The sequence below is a fragment of the Muscardinus avellanarius genome (genome assembly GCF_963383645.1).
Source record: "Muscardinus avellanarius genome assembly, chromosome: 1".
NCBI lineage: Eukaryota > Metazoa > Chordata > Mammalia > Rodentia > Gliridae > Muscardinus > Muscardinus avellanarius.
In genome coordinates, this window is record NC_137786.1 from 67,705,047 (window position 1) to 67,720,314 (window position 15,268).

General features: G+C 41.2%; 1 protein-coding gene across 1 annotated transcript in view; it reads left to right on the forward strand.

Annotated features, from left to right (window-relative positions):
* RASGRF2 (Ras protein specific guanine nucleotide releasing factor 2) overlaps window positions 1-15,268 on the forward strand; it is a gene marked incomplete at both ends in the record, with an annotated part of 257,634 nt that overhangs the window by 76,723 nt on the left and 165,643 nt on the right. The window contains one exon of the mRNA XM_080700448.1: window positions 13,359-13,465. Within this exon, the coding sequence (XP_080556574.1) occupies window positions 13,359-13,465 (107 nt within the window). The remainder of the gene's footprint in view (window positions 1-13,358; window positions 13,466-15,268) is intronic.

The following is a 15,268-nucleotide window of genomic DNA, read 5'->3' on the forward strand; positions in this document are numbered from 1 at the left end:
CATGAGGCCTTGGGGGGACATTCCTGATCTAAACCACACTGTTCAGCAATAGATCAAATGCGTAAATATATCTCATGTCCATATTACAAGTGGTTACAGAAAGAAGGAGAAAGGTAGAGAATTCAAAAGAAGAGGAGGGACTAAAATCATCGGAGGATAACCTAAGCAGCAGGTGCAGTACTTTATTTTTGAACCTAGACAGAATTGTTGTCCTTGGTTTGTGTCCATCTCCACATCCTAAAAAACTTGGAGACTCTCCTCTGACTGGGGTGGCTGGCCACAGCAATTTCAGGGAGAAGATGTGCTCTGGGTCATAAGGAGCCACTGAAGAGTAGTGTCCACCTCCCTGAGGAACAGCCTGGGTGGGATGCAGAGCTCCATCCTGTGACATGGTCCCAGTGGGACTGTGACTCCAGGCTACTGCATTACTATGGTGCTGTAAGGGACAGGAGACCCGTGGCATGTTGAGATAAGTCACAGAGCCAAGGGTAATTTGGGAGGCGCCCATTCTTTAGACTTGTGGGATCAGAAATCTGATCACATGAGAAAAGACATAGTATATTTCTTTGAGGTGCCACATATCCTTCCCTGGCGGGAGCCTCAGGAGGTGCATAGAAAGGGCTAGCATATCTCTGAGAGGCTAGGCTCTCATTCTTTAATCCAAAATTGAAAAATATAAAGAGCATGTGTAATCATTTCAAACCCTGCAGTATCATTCAAATACAGAGTCCTCTCCCACCATATACATTCCAAGACCTAGTAGATATCTGAAAACACTGATAGTACCAAACCTTATATATGCTCTATGCTTTCCTATATTTACATATCTATGATACAGTTTAACTTATAAATTAGTCACAGTAAGAGATTAACAACTATAACTTTCTATAGATTTTAGCAACCTCAGAACACATTTTTTCTCCTTGTTTAGAACTTTTTATTTAAGGTCAGCACTTAATGGCTTTTCTTTGGCTTATCCAAATGGCTGCCATCACTGCTGTATGGTTTGGGGATATTATTAAGTAAAATAAGCATTACCAAGCATATGATACTGCAGCAGTTGAGCTGATGACCTCACTGCTACTGAGTGACTAATAGGCAGGTAGTGTATTCGTGGATGTGCTGGACAAAGATATGGTCCACATCCAGGGCAGGGATGAGTTAGGTGTTGTGAGATTTCATCACAATAGTCAGTATGGCGTACAACTTAAAACTTATGGATTATTTCTAGAATTTTCCATTTATTATTTTCAAGCTACCGTGAGTAACTGAAACATCAGAAAACAAAAAGTGAGAGAAAGGAACTACTATAATAATATGTATGAAGTACCATATGTTTTAGAATTTTATAATATATATATATATATATATATATATATATGTACTTAAAATGATTTTAAATCTTAAACACCACGTGTTTTGCCAACATCAGACTTGGGTATAGTTTTGAAAATGGAATGAATATCTTTAACACTGATTATAAAGCTGTGCATGTTCATTGTAAATGACTCAACCCACATAAAAAGTGGAGGAAGTCTGGTACTACCATCCCCCAGAAATTGTCACTGTTAAGTGATGAGTTTGTTTCTAACTCGAAGATGCTACAGGGCCAGAGTTTTAAGTGAGCTTGTGTCTCAGATTGGGTTACATTTGTTCCCTCTGCAGTGACACATAGCATAAACAGCAGCAAAAGCATTGTAACTAGAGCCAGAAAGCTCAGTGAGACTGCATAATATAGCCACATAGATACCAATAAGAACCCGATTCTTTACATTACCTAGATATGTTCATTTTATGTTTTTTAAAGGTCCTCAGAGGTAAGATCTAAGCTTCTTTTGAGAAATATTTAGTTTTTAGTTGGCAGATGATATTATTTGCATATGATATATATCATTTACATATGGGATTGAAAGTGATATTTTGATAGATATTTACAATGTCAAATGATTGAATCAGACTAATATATTTATCACCTCTCATACCTATCACATTTTTGTGGCAAAAACATTTCAAATCTATGCATCTAGCAATTTTGAAATATACAATGCATTCTTATTTTTCATAGCTGCCATTCTGTGTAGTAAGTCATTAAAGCATTTTTTTCATGTTTAGCTAAAACATTTTGATGAACATCTGCCCTTTTCCTATCTCTCCTTCTCCTCCAGCCTCTGATAATCACCATTCTACTCTCCACTTCCATGAGTTTAATCTTTTAGCTTCCACATATAAGTGAGATCCCATGGTCTTTTGTTCCCAGAAAGAAAAGGATATCATTTTTCTCTTACTATATTATCTTCTACAGTCTTCCACATGACATAATTTTCTTTTTTTAAGGCTGAATAGTATTTCATCGTTTACACATGTCACATTTTTAAATTCTTTCACCTGATTGTCAAAGTCTAGGTTACTTCCATAGCTTTACTACTATGACCAGTGTTGGAATGAACATGGAACACAAATAGAAGAGGCAGCATCCTTGGTGAACCTATCAACCTACAGTGCTTACTTTCTTACGGATTTGTGAGATGATTGTAAAGTTCTAGTTTTTTTGTGGCTTATGGTAAAAAGATATAGTTGATAGCGTCAGTTGTCTTGTTTTCCTTCAGAGCATTTTACTTATAATATTCTTTAAATCTGTGTTCAAATTACTTCTCTAGATGACTACCTGGATGTGATCATATGGTTATGAAATTGATCATCATAGATGATGATCTGTTTGAAGCGAGTTTATTAGGCTGGTTATACCTCATGCTTCTGTACTGATGGCATTATTCATAAAGCAGTGCCAGCTCTCTGTGTGCCTGGCACAGTGCTAGCTAGCATCGAGGGCACAAGAGAACAAGGCTGGCAGGGCATCCTTAGGTGCTTGACAGAAGAAGGTGCCCAGGGCTATTGAAACCCAGAGGAAGGAGTGACTTTGTTTTGCCAGAGGTGGCACAGAATTCTTTTAGATGAATTGATGTTTCAGGGACACAAGTCAAGAAAGCACACTAAGAATTCATAGGTGCAAGCTGGGCATAGTAACACACACCTTTAGTGCCAGTGCTTGGGAGGCTGAGACAGGAGGATTACAGGTTCGAGGCCAGCTTCAGCAACTTAGCAAGTGCCTCAACAACTTAGTGAGACAAGTTCCAAATAATAATAATAATAATAATAATAATAATAATAATAATTTTTTGTGGAACTGGGGATTGAACCCAGGGACACTCTCCGAGCTACACTCTCAGCCCTATTTTTTCTTTATTTTGAAACAGGGTCTCACTAAGTTGCAGAGGGCCTCACTAAATAGCTGAGGCTGGCTTCAGACTCGTGATCCTCCTGTCTCAGCCTCCCAAGTTCTGCAATTACAAGTATGCACCACCACGCCTGGTCTTCCCAAAAAATAATCAAGAAAAAGGGCTGGGGGTATAGCTCAGAGGTAGAATGCCCATGGGTTCAATCTCTAGTACCAAAAAAGAATTTGTAGGTGCAGAAGGAGCTAGGGTGAAGGAGGAAACAAGGTATGTTAAGACAAATAGATGCAATAATAACATTTATTTTAAGTGTCTACTGGGTGTCAGTACCTGATGTCAGCTTATTCAGTCCTATAGAGCATACAGTCATGCCTTGCTTAATGATGGAGATATGTTCTGAAAAATAGCATCCTTAGGTGAGTAAGTGATTACATTGTTATGCAAATCTCATAAAAGGTGTAGTTATACAGACCAAGATGGTATAGCCACCTATACACCAGGCTATGTTGCTCTTACGCCACAAACCCATGCCACGTGTACTGGATACTTTAGGCAGCTGTAGCACAATGTTAAGTATTTATGTATTTATTTATCTAAACATAGGAGATGTACAGTATAAATACTGTGGGATAGGAGCTGAATCCATTGTAATTTTGTGGGACCACCATTATTAATGTGATTCATCCTTAAACAAAACATGTGGTCCCTGACTGGACATAGTTGTCCTCTTGCCCAGGAGGAAACGGGCTCAGAAAGGTTCAGGAACCTGCTCAAGGCCTCGTAACTTGAGTTATCACTCAGACAGACTCCACGGGCGGGCGGGAATGAACCGAGGAGAGCTGGCCTCTCAGGGAGCAGCATGTCGGTGTGGCTGGAGGATGGTTCATCTGGGAAGAAACAAGGAGAAATGAGGTGAAATGTGGCCGGCTGTGAAGGGTGAATTCAACCTTTAGGAGATTTGCTCCTGGAGTTTGGAAATACCAGTGAAGATTTGTGAGCAGACAGGATAGTACAGATTTATCTTTTACAAAGGAAACTCTGGCCAGCTGTGCTTGGTAGTTGCACCCCTGTAATCTCAGTAGTTGGGAGGCTGAGACATGAGGATCACAGGTTTGAGGCTAGCAGGCAGTGACTTAGTGAGATGCTGTTTCAAAATAAAGTAGGGCTGGTATGTAGCTCAGAGGTAGAATGCCCCTAGGTTTAATTCCCAGTACCACAAAATAAATAAATGAAGTAATTAAAAATTTAAAAAGAAAGAAATCTCTAGTCACCTTTTTTGGAATGGAAGGAGTTAGGTCGAAGGCAGAGTCACACATTTACCTTCACAACACTTAGCTGTGCAAACAAAGTACTTTTCTTAGTTTGATCTTTCTCCTTAACACTCCCCACAGAGTAAGTGTGCATTCAGGGAAAACCTTGACTTTAGTTGACAGTCATAAATTCCAGTAATGTGAAAGGTATTTGGGGGGTAATTCATTCTTTCTTCTGGACTTCATCAAGATGCTGTCTGAGGGGGCTTAGGTGTGTGTGTGTGTGTGTGTGTGTGTGTGTGTGTGTTCCTGGTGGTGTGAGCTGGGGTTGAGCATTGCTCTGGCTCTGCCTGGGCATTCCTTTGGCCTCTCTGGTGAAGTGTGCATCTGCAGTAACTAACATTCTTCCCCAGGTCCATCCATCTTGCTTTCGTGCACTCCCCCGATCCCCAGCTCCTGTTGGGCTGCGGAGCCCTGTGGGGTCTGGGGGATGGACGCCGCAGAGAGGCTGGGGCAGGCTCTGGGTGGCTAACTCAGGCCCTTTCTTTACCTCACTGCGGTGACTCCAATATCACTGATTACGGTGGTAGGATTGCCCTATAGTGTCCTACAAGAAGGCGTTCTGTGAGTGGCTGTCCTCTTGAGCCCTGGAGGAGGTGGAGAGGAAGCCTGTAGGCTTTGTCATCCACTACCCTAAGCCTCTCGCTGAGGTTTTAGTCCAGAGTAGGGAAGAAGCTATACTGGAGGTGACTTTGCCTCTTCCTGCTTTCTCTCCTGACCTTGAATGTCTTCATCTTGTCTTTCCACATTTCTTATGTTCTCAGCTCACTAGGACTTGCCCTAGGTCACCCAGTTCTCCTCCCTGTAATGGGGCTTCCACCTTGGAGTGTACTAGCAGCTGGAATATAAGTGGGGAGGGAGAGAGACCAGGGTAAGATGGGGTAACAGAGCTAGGAGCTGTGGTATACCCTGTAATCTCAGTACAAAGATGGGAGGACGACAGGTTTGAGACCAGCCTCAGCAACTTAACGAGACCCTGTTTCAAAATAAAAAATAAAACAGGTCTGGGGTGTAGCTCAGAGGTAGAGCACCCCTGGGTTCAGTCCTCAGTGCCCCACATATCGACGTGGCTCCAAAAATGGGGAAATGGTTGCCAGCTGTCCTGTGTGTTGCCTCAGAGACAGAGCGCTACAGGAATCTAAGTGAGGGCTGATACAAGCCAGAAGAGATTCCTTAGTGGGAGCTCTGGTGAAACCAAATATATGGGGATGAAGAGAGGAGTTGAGGGTGACTTTGGAGCTCCTACTTGGGGCAACTGAGAAAAGACAAGAGGGAAAGGGGTGGTGGGAAGAGAGGAGAGAGAGTAGCTGTGTTGGGGACTGGAGACAGGCAGGCAGGCAGGCAGGCAGGAGGAGTTTCACTTTGGGCATCATTGGAATTCTGAATCATGATAGGAATAGGGCTTGTGCCTGAGAGGATGGCACTGGGAACGGGGTGGGGGGACCATTATTGTAAGAAGTTAAATTAAAAACAAACAAGATCATCATTCTGTTTTAATTCTTCTTTATACTTGATGCACCAAGACTTTTCAATATCTCCTCTCTGCTCCTGCAAGGGGAAGGTCAGAGGTCACAGAATACTGTCACTGTGATGGCTGCGCTGTTTCGTTTTTGGTGCCAGCCCAGGACCTTGCGCATGCTAAACAAGAGCCCTCCGCTGAACTGCACCCCGACCCCTGAGCTGCTATTTTTGACACCCAAGGAGACCCGGGAAGTTTCAGGTGTGAGCCACAAATCCCTGGTACACTGAGTTCCTATCTCAGTGAGGACAGACCACACAAAGGACAAGTTCTGATGCACAGCCAAAAGGTAATGTGCAGGGGCGTGAGGAGGCAGCATTTTAATTTTTTGTGGTTGAGCCAAATTTGTAAAATAAAGTCCTGGAAGCATAGAATGCACTTCTCAGCACTCTCCCTGTCTTTATTATGCCTGAGACTTCCCTGTGGTGATTTAACCTCTGCTAATGTGATTGTCTCGCCGTCTCTTAAAGGTGGCTTTAATTGGGTTCCCAAGCAGTGGCAGTGGAGGTGCCCACCGCGGCCTTTAGATATATCAGCCAGTTCATCCAGTGTTTCTTCTCTCAGCCTGGGGGTTTGGGCTTGGATGGTAGCCAGCATTTAGTGAAATGCCACCCGTTATAGGATTGCCCTTTAAGCCACCGACTGGTTATTTTATTGAGTTTCCACTGTTTTTCTCTCAAATTTAAATGGAACTTTATTGAATACAGCAGCAAATTCAATACTTCCCCAACTCAGCAGCTTCTTCATCAGGCTGGGGCCCTTAGTTTAGAGCAATTCATCTGCTTCATGGACCACGGGTATAAGAACTACAGACAGCTGTCATTTTATGGTGCTCAGGATTGTCCTAGGGACGCGTGGATGATCTCACAGGCCTGCCCCAGAGTCCTCAATTGCTGATGACTGGTTCAGGGAACCTGAAAGGTCTCTTAGCCAATATTTTCTTTTTGGTAAGATTGTGCCTCCAAGACTAAAGGTTAATAACATTATTGACCTGAAGGGTTTTTTTTTTTGTTGTTGTTGTTGTTTGTTTGTTTTACTGAGGATTGAAGCTAGGGAAATTCACCCAGGCCCTCTACCCTTAGCCCTTTATTTCTTATTTAGAAACAGGGGCTCATCAAGTTGCTGGGGTTGGCTTCAAACCTGTGATCCTCTTATCTCAGCCTCCTAAGTACTGAGATTGCAGGTATGTGCTATGGTGTCTTTTCATGCCCCAGGGTAAAGTCTTGTATAGGCCCAGTATATTTTCTGATCACTCGAATACCATCAAAAGTTCTCCAGTCCCATTTTCCTCCCAGAGAGTTGGGAATGAATATGTGCAGCCTCAGATAGAATAGTTTAATTCCCCCCACCTGGCTGGAGCTTGCTGCAGGGCGAGACAAGCTCAATCCCTTGGGCTCAGCTGTCTTCATGGCTTCTGGGCTGCTCCCACTTTTCCATCCTCCACAGGTTTCCTCTGTGTGTGTTCTGAGTTAGAAGCTCAAGCTTTGATGATGCCTCCCTGTGTTTTCAGGAGCCTCTCCATTGCTGGGAATTGTCCATCCAGAGGCAGGAAATGTATCTCCTTGTCCCATTTCCTGTGATCCTTTACTTGTGCCCTTGGTGCCTGCAAGTCTCCTCCCGATACTTTCTGCTGTGGCTCCTGGCCCTCTGAGGCTGCCCTTTCAGCCAGCTCTATGATGAGCTCAGCTTAGATCCCTCAGGTGTGGCCAGTTTCAGGGCTGTAGGAATCTCTCCCTTGTGGTTTGCTGCTTCCTGAAGGTAGCATTCTGCTTTCAGCCTCCAGGCAGGCAGATTCCAGCTGCTTACCTGGCACCAAGTTGAGAAAACACAGGGACTTCTCTGAGCCAGCTCCTGGACCCTCCTTCCTAAGAAGCTTGAGGTGGGCAGAACACCTCTGCCTCTTTCCAGGTGTGTGTACAGAGGAGGTGGGGGTCATGGGACTGAGCACACACCATTCCCTGTGAAGAAATCTTCTCTAATCTCCAAGTTTGGCCAATTCAAATGTAACCCTTTTATGTCCTTGAGTGAGGAAAAGTCAAAATCATTTTAGTTAACTTCCTTCCAAGTTTGACGTGGTTCAATTTCTCACTGTGACACGGGGGCATTGATTTCTATTTGTTGTCTTGAGACAGCAGCCGAAACAGAAACACAAAATCCCATCTAAACATGCGGTTACTTTGAAAAGGCCATTATAATAGATTCTTAGACCTGAAATACGGACTGCTCTGTTCACCTGTAGTTGGGGCAGTGGAGTGGATCGGGTTTCCAAAGTCTTTATTGCCACCTTAGATAAGTAGAAATGGAGAGGCCCCCCTCCCTGAGCTTTTTAACTATTTGGTTTGTATTTTCTTTGCTGAATTCCACAAGCCTCCTTCCTTCCTTTCTCCTTCTGTTCCTCTCATTCATCTTTCCTCTCTCCCTAACTCTTGGGCGGGCCTCTGTTCTTTCCCCTGGCGATTGAGGAGAATTTCATTCTTCACATCTTCACTTAAGTTCCCTGAAGGTCTTCTAGGGCCAGGACTCTGCAGGTGTCTCCCAGGGAGCCTTTGTCTCCTCAAACCTTTGCATAGGAAACACTCTGCTAGGCCTCCTTGGGGTTTGTACACACACACACACACACACACACACACACACACACACACACTGCATTGCAATGCTGGATGCACAACCAGGAACTTAAGACCTTGAGGATGTTCACTCCACTCTCAAAACCACAAATGTTGATAGAGATAAGAGAATTAAGTAGATAGTGGCTGGCGAGAGAAGGCTTGGGGAATGACAGGTAGTCACCGCTGGATGCTGCTGCAATTACAGTCGGCTTTGCTTAGAGGGTAGAGGGTAGACAGAATTCACCTTCTTATCCTTCAAAGGCCTAACACAATGTTCTCTCAGTAACAGCAGCAGTTTGATCAACAATTGCGGTTCATAAAGGACAGATCAAAGCAAACCAATTCTGAAAGCGGAAAGATTTCATGAATGGATGAGTGTGACTAAAGACTAGTCATCCAAGAATTTGCACATAGGTGTTCCTCTGTTCCTTATTGCTTATTGCTCCTTACTGCTTATTCTTCCCATTAAAAAACTGAGATATAAATCATCATTAAAGTCACAATTTTAAAGCATACAATTCAGCGGGTCTTAGTATATTTGCGAGGCTGTGAAATCATTACCACTAATTCCAGATCATTTTCATCATCCTCAAAAGAAAACTCAGGAACAGTGGACTCACAACATTGTATTTTTGTTAAAACCCACAGAATGTACAAACGAACCCTAATGCAAACTACGTGTATCAATATTTGTTCATCAGCTGTAACAAATGTACCACAGATATGCAAAAGGATAAAAATAGGAAAAGCTGTGTGTGTGGGAGGAGGCACATGAGCATTCCTTGTACTTTCTGCTCAGTTTTTTTCCCTGTAAATCTAAAGTGCTATAAAATGAAAGTCTATTAATTAAAATAAATAAAATAAATAAACTCATACCCATTAGCAGTTACTCCCTCTCCCTCAGCCCTTGGCAACCACTTATCTTTGTTTCCTTTCTAATATGGATGCTTTTAAGAAGCATACAAGCAGGGTTTTTTTTTCTAGTAATTACAGTTAAGATAGTGTCTAGAGTTCATACATTAAAATATCATGTCCTTATAACCCCTATTTGTCCTTGCTCTAAAGATCAGTGAAATACAAAAGCTTAAAAAATTAAAATGGCATAGCTATTCAAAAAATAGGACAAAAATTTGGTGGTCTACAAGTGTAACAAAAATACTTCCTGATATGTAAAACCTAACAGCCCTAAGCCTCTGAACGCCACAGCAGACAGAGGTAGCTGGAAACTTGACAGTTATAGAGCAAAAATCCCTGAAAAAAATTCTAAAAAGGAATTGGAATGAGAATCCAGCTCTGAGCCTCTAAGGCCTCTGGTGGGATCCTTCTGGAGCAACATGTGTGCTGTCTTATCTGCAATAGCTGAGAATTCAGGGCAAGTTAGAAACGTCAGGCACAGAAGCTCAGTGACCTTATCAGCAACATCTGCTACGGCACCGCAGAAGGGGAGGTTTTACCCACTAACCAAACAGCTGGTTCTGGTCCAGGAGTCTTGAGGGGCTAGACAGAACTGACTGAAAGCCTATGATGAAATTCAATATTGCGATCCACTTTTAATTTTTTAACATTTGGTTCTGTTTTTTTTTTCTTTGTGTGTTTGAATGTTGTCTTGTATATACATTTAGGACTAATATACTTTCTCATAAGCTAAATCTTATATAGATCTCTATGTATCAACACATTTTATTATGTTATACTTGGCATTATAGCCTGATTTTGTCTGGCCATCTTGGTATTCTCTTTCTATATTAAACACATTTTTATAGTGACTCAATTTTTAACTATCTTTTGGTTTTTGTAACTTTTGTATAAGCTTAACATTATTTTAAAAAGACAGGTAAAATTTGAGTTACTACCTGAGTGCAGTGGCACATGACTGTAATCCCAACTACTAGGGATGTTGAGGCAAAAGGACTGCAAGTTCAAGGCTGGCTTGGGCAACTTACTGAGACTATATCAAAATAAAAAATAAAAAGGGCTGGGGAGGTAGCTTAATGGTAGAGTGTCCCTGGATTAAACCCCCAGTTTCACAAAAAACAACAAAAAACAACAAAAATTGAGTTAATATAAAACTAACCACAGCTATGGAAGGAAAGGTTATATATATTAGGAAAGTTATATATATTAGGAAATCTACTAGTATAACTTACCATATGAAGAGGTTAAAAATAATTTGATTAGCCGGGCGTGGTGGTGCACGCTTGTAATCCCCGCGCTTGGGAGGCAGAGATAGGAGGATCACGCAGGTTTGAAGCCAGCCACGCACGCTGGCTCAGGAGACCCTGTTTCCAAAATGAAAATGTAAAAATAGGTCTGGGAGTGTAGCCCGGAGGTAGAAGGGCTTCCAGGAACCCCAGTACCACCAAAAAAAAAAAAATTGATTATATGTCCCAAGTAATAGGACAATTTTTTCTACTCAGATACAGTGGACATCCAACTGCTTAAAAATATATATATATTTGTATGGTTTAAATTTTTTTTCACAAAATTTCTGATGCATTTTGGAATTATCCTTTTACATGGTAGATTTGGGGCAGAGTTTTTTTGGTTTCCCTTGTATGGAGGTGACAACATTTCACAGGTCCTCATGTTATACGTGGGTCTCAATTCCCACTTGATGTCTTACACAGGCTAAAGACCAGCTGCTCCAATCCCCTTGGGTGTTGGGACTCCATCTCTGGTGTTACCCTTGGTTCTGAGCTTTCTGTTTTGTCCTCACCTTTGTTTCTTTTGTGTCTATTTATTTATTTATTTATTTATTTATTTTTATGTGGATCATATTGCAAATGGCATACATTCAGACTGTGCTTGGTGCCCTCTCCTACCCCACTTCCTCTTCCCCCTCCCAACAATGAGTGTCCAGGTTGACCATGCTACATTCATACTTTTACACATATTTGAGTGTAGCTCCTCCATTAATCAACCTCAGCCTTCTTCCTCTCTTACCCTTCCATTCTAGCTTTTTTTCTAGAACCTGAGGGTTCCTGGGTTTTTGTTTGTTTGTTTTTTCCCCTTTGCTTAAGCTTAACTATAATGTTTGGCTCAATTTTGGATTTTCCCTGAGCGTATCTACTGTTTTCTTCTAGATCAGTTCACAGTGTTCAGGAAATTAGGAAGAGGATATTCTTACGGGCTTATAAATAAAATGAAGTAGATGAGCATTTGCTTACTTATTAGATTGTCTGAAACTAAAAGCTTTTTTTTTTAAAGCATTTTAGAACTCCATAGACTGGAGTAGATCTTCAGATGTCCTACCTAGTCAACGTCAACTTAGAACTTTCTGCGATTATACTGGTTCATTGTGATCTACTGAGTATACCTTTACTCACAAATGTTTTCAATGGGCAATACATCTTCAACTCAGACAGTTGTCTGTCATTTTATCTAATTCAGTGAAAACTCAAAGCTAGATATTGTATGTTTTACATAAGAATTCTCTACATCTTAAGATAGATTATCTTTAGATTTTTTAAAAATTCCTGCTTTACATGGTCAACCTGGACACTTGTTGAGAGGAGGAAGAAGTGGGGGGAGGGAGAGGGCATCAAGCACAGTCTGAATGTATGCCATTTTCAATATGACCCACATAAAAATAAATAATTGGAATAATAAAAAAATTCCTGTTTTATAACTATGGTCCATATACTCTCTTGTGCAGTTCTCCATTTCATGTTTATCTTTGCTGAAACATGAAGTGCTTCAGTATACTGGTGTGAGTTTGGAAGTCTGTGAATCTTGGAGATATATATATATATATATATATATATATATATATATATATATATACATATACACACACACACATACCTGTATTCTGGAATCCTCACAAAAACATTGAGAAAGCATTTTTAATTTTAAAGCCTTCATATCAACAGTATAAAATTAATCTTTTTGGTGTATAGTGCTATGGATTTAAGGCCATATTTAGATCTCTGAAATCCCCATAATAAAGACACAGAGCTGTTCTATCAACCCCTAAGACTTCCTGAAACTCTCTGTTGCAGTCACACTCTTTCACCATGAGCACTGGAAACCACTGATCTGTTTTCTGACTCTATTTCAAGAATATCACACAAAAGGAACTGTAGAATATGTAATCTTTAGAGAATGAGTTTTCTAGTCAACATGGTGTTTGGGGGAGCATCCATATTGTTGAGTTTATCAAAAGTCTCTTCCTTTTTACTGCCCAGCAGTATTTGTTGTAAGGCAGTACCAGTACTTGTTTATCCACTCACCTGCTAATGGACATTCGGGCATATTGCTTTCCAGAATGGAGAATGGATGCAGAATAGAAGAGATAATAGAGTTAGTCTGTGTTCTGACATATACTTCTGTGTCCCTACAGATTTATCACACACCCCCAAGAAGAAAACTTTTGGAAAATTTTTCATGCTAACTTTAATATATCTCCATAGCCAGATTTGTGTAGTGTTCTTTTTGTACTTGTATAAAAATACACAGTACAGTAGGGTTGTGGGTTGACTCTTACTAAGTGGTGTTAAGATGTAATCTATGTTGTCTTCTAGCTTCAGAGTTATTGCTCACTGGACCAGGAGTAATGTTCCATTTTGAAATGAGATTTACATAATCCTGATGCATTATAAAAGTATATACTGTTTGTAAACAAATACTGTGCTATTATGCTTGAAAAAAATAAAACTGACTGTTTTGTGTTTGTTTTTCTTTCCAGTACTACTTTACTGTTCTTTTTGGACACGAAGGTCAGAAGCCACTGGAACTGCGCTGTGAGGAGGAGCAGGATGGTAAAGAGTGGATGGAGGCCATTCATCAAGCCAGGTGTGGGTCCAAATCTTCCCGGGACACTTGACTGTCTGGGCCTTGCATTGGGGTTATCACTGGTGGCAGTAGTTTGGAAGAACTTGCAATTCCAAGATGGGTTTTCCTTGGACCTTCTCATTACTCATGTGTGAGATAATTATTTGAGCTTTCTGTGGCCATATTCCAGGTAATAGATACAGTAAGAAAAAGTAGTAGATACTTGTGGATTTCTTCTTATGTGTCCTGCACTATTGCCAATGTGCCTCAATTGAAGAATTTATTAAATCTATGGCTCACCCTCTCAACCATCAGCTGGAGGTGTATTATAATCAGCCTCTTCTACAAATAAGGAAACAGGCCAGTTTGCTTGCCTGAGGCCATACAGCTCTAAGTGGCAGAGCTGAGCCCACCCTTATAAACTCTGCTTTCTGGAGACCGTGCACTGAAAAAGGTAGTAATGACCTCTAGCTAGGAAAATAGAAAAGCATGGCCGTACTTTCTCCTAGGAAATATCAGAAAGGTGGAAAACATCCACAGGATCTTAAATGGGAAAAGGAAATCTGAAAGAGAAGAGACAGATCCTTCTTTTATTTTACCTGTTCAATTCCTAAGTCCTGTCCATCTTGGCTTCAGTGGCCCTGGTACTCAGTGCTTTTGGCCTGTCCTGTCCCGCGTTCAGGCTGCTGTCTCTGTACAATCCTCTGCTCTCTCATTTTTCTCATCTCCCTGTCTCAGGGTTTTGCTCCAGATTCAGGACTAATGCAGAATGACTTGCTATAGAAAGAAGGGCGGGTCTTCAAAGGGGACAGCTGCACTGAGCTGGCAAGGTAGAACCCCGGGGTAATTTGAAGACACAGTCTTCGTGGCTACTTCTGCTCCTTTCTACCAGAGAGTTAAAATGAAACACATGATTTAAAAACATATGTATCACCGGGCGTGGTGGCGCACGCTTGTAATCCCCACGCTTGGGAGGCGGAGACAGGAGGATCGCGCCGGTTCGAAGCTGGCCGTGCTGGCTTAAGAGACCCTGTTTCCAAATAAAAAGAAGTATAAAAATAGGTCTGGGAGTGTAGCCCGGAGGTAGAAGGGCTTCCAGGAACCCCAGTACCACCAAAAAAAACCCCACAAAAAACAAAAGAACAAAAAAAACCCCATATGTATCTGCCCATTTTTTTCATTCCAGAAGAAGAGGTGCCATCAGTAGATGAAATGGTTGTGTAGTTGCCAAGAAAATATCTTGGTGAGCCAGACAGAAACTGTGTGAATTATGTTAATGATGTTTGAATTTCAAGTGAGAGGTCCTTTTATCCATATCTTCAAAGCATTTTGTCATCTATGTGGATGTGGTCACTGACTAGTATTATTTGACATCTAATGAAAACTAGGACATGCGTGATGTCTTCAGGAGAAAGACTTAAACCATGTAAGTGGTTTAAATGGTAGAATGGTGAAAAGTTTCTTCTCTTTTGGATTTGAAGATCTGGTTAGTAATTGATTGCTTTTCTTGATGCCTTGGCTGTTTGGTCTATTTTGTTTGTTTTTCCTTTGACTTGAGACCTGGGACTGGGTTCTTTGATGACACACTTTGATTTGAGTGCTTTATATTTCAGTTCTTATATTTGATTTTTTGCAGTGAGATGCTTCAGAAATTCTTGTTTTCTAAATCAGGGGCGATAATAACTCAGGTCTCTGAAATTCACCCTGACTTTTTCATATATAAACAAAGCCAGAAAGTTAATGAAGCTGATTCAGAGAGAAAAAAAAAATTGTCATCATATTTTTTTTGACATTGTGTACTAAAACATGGTTAATTAATTGGGA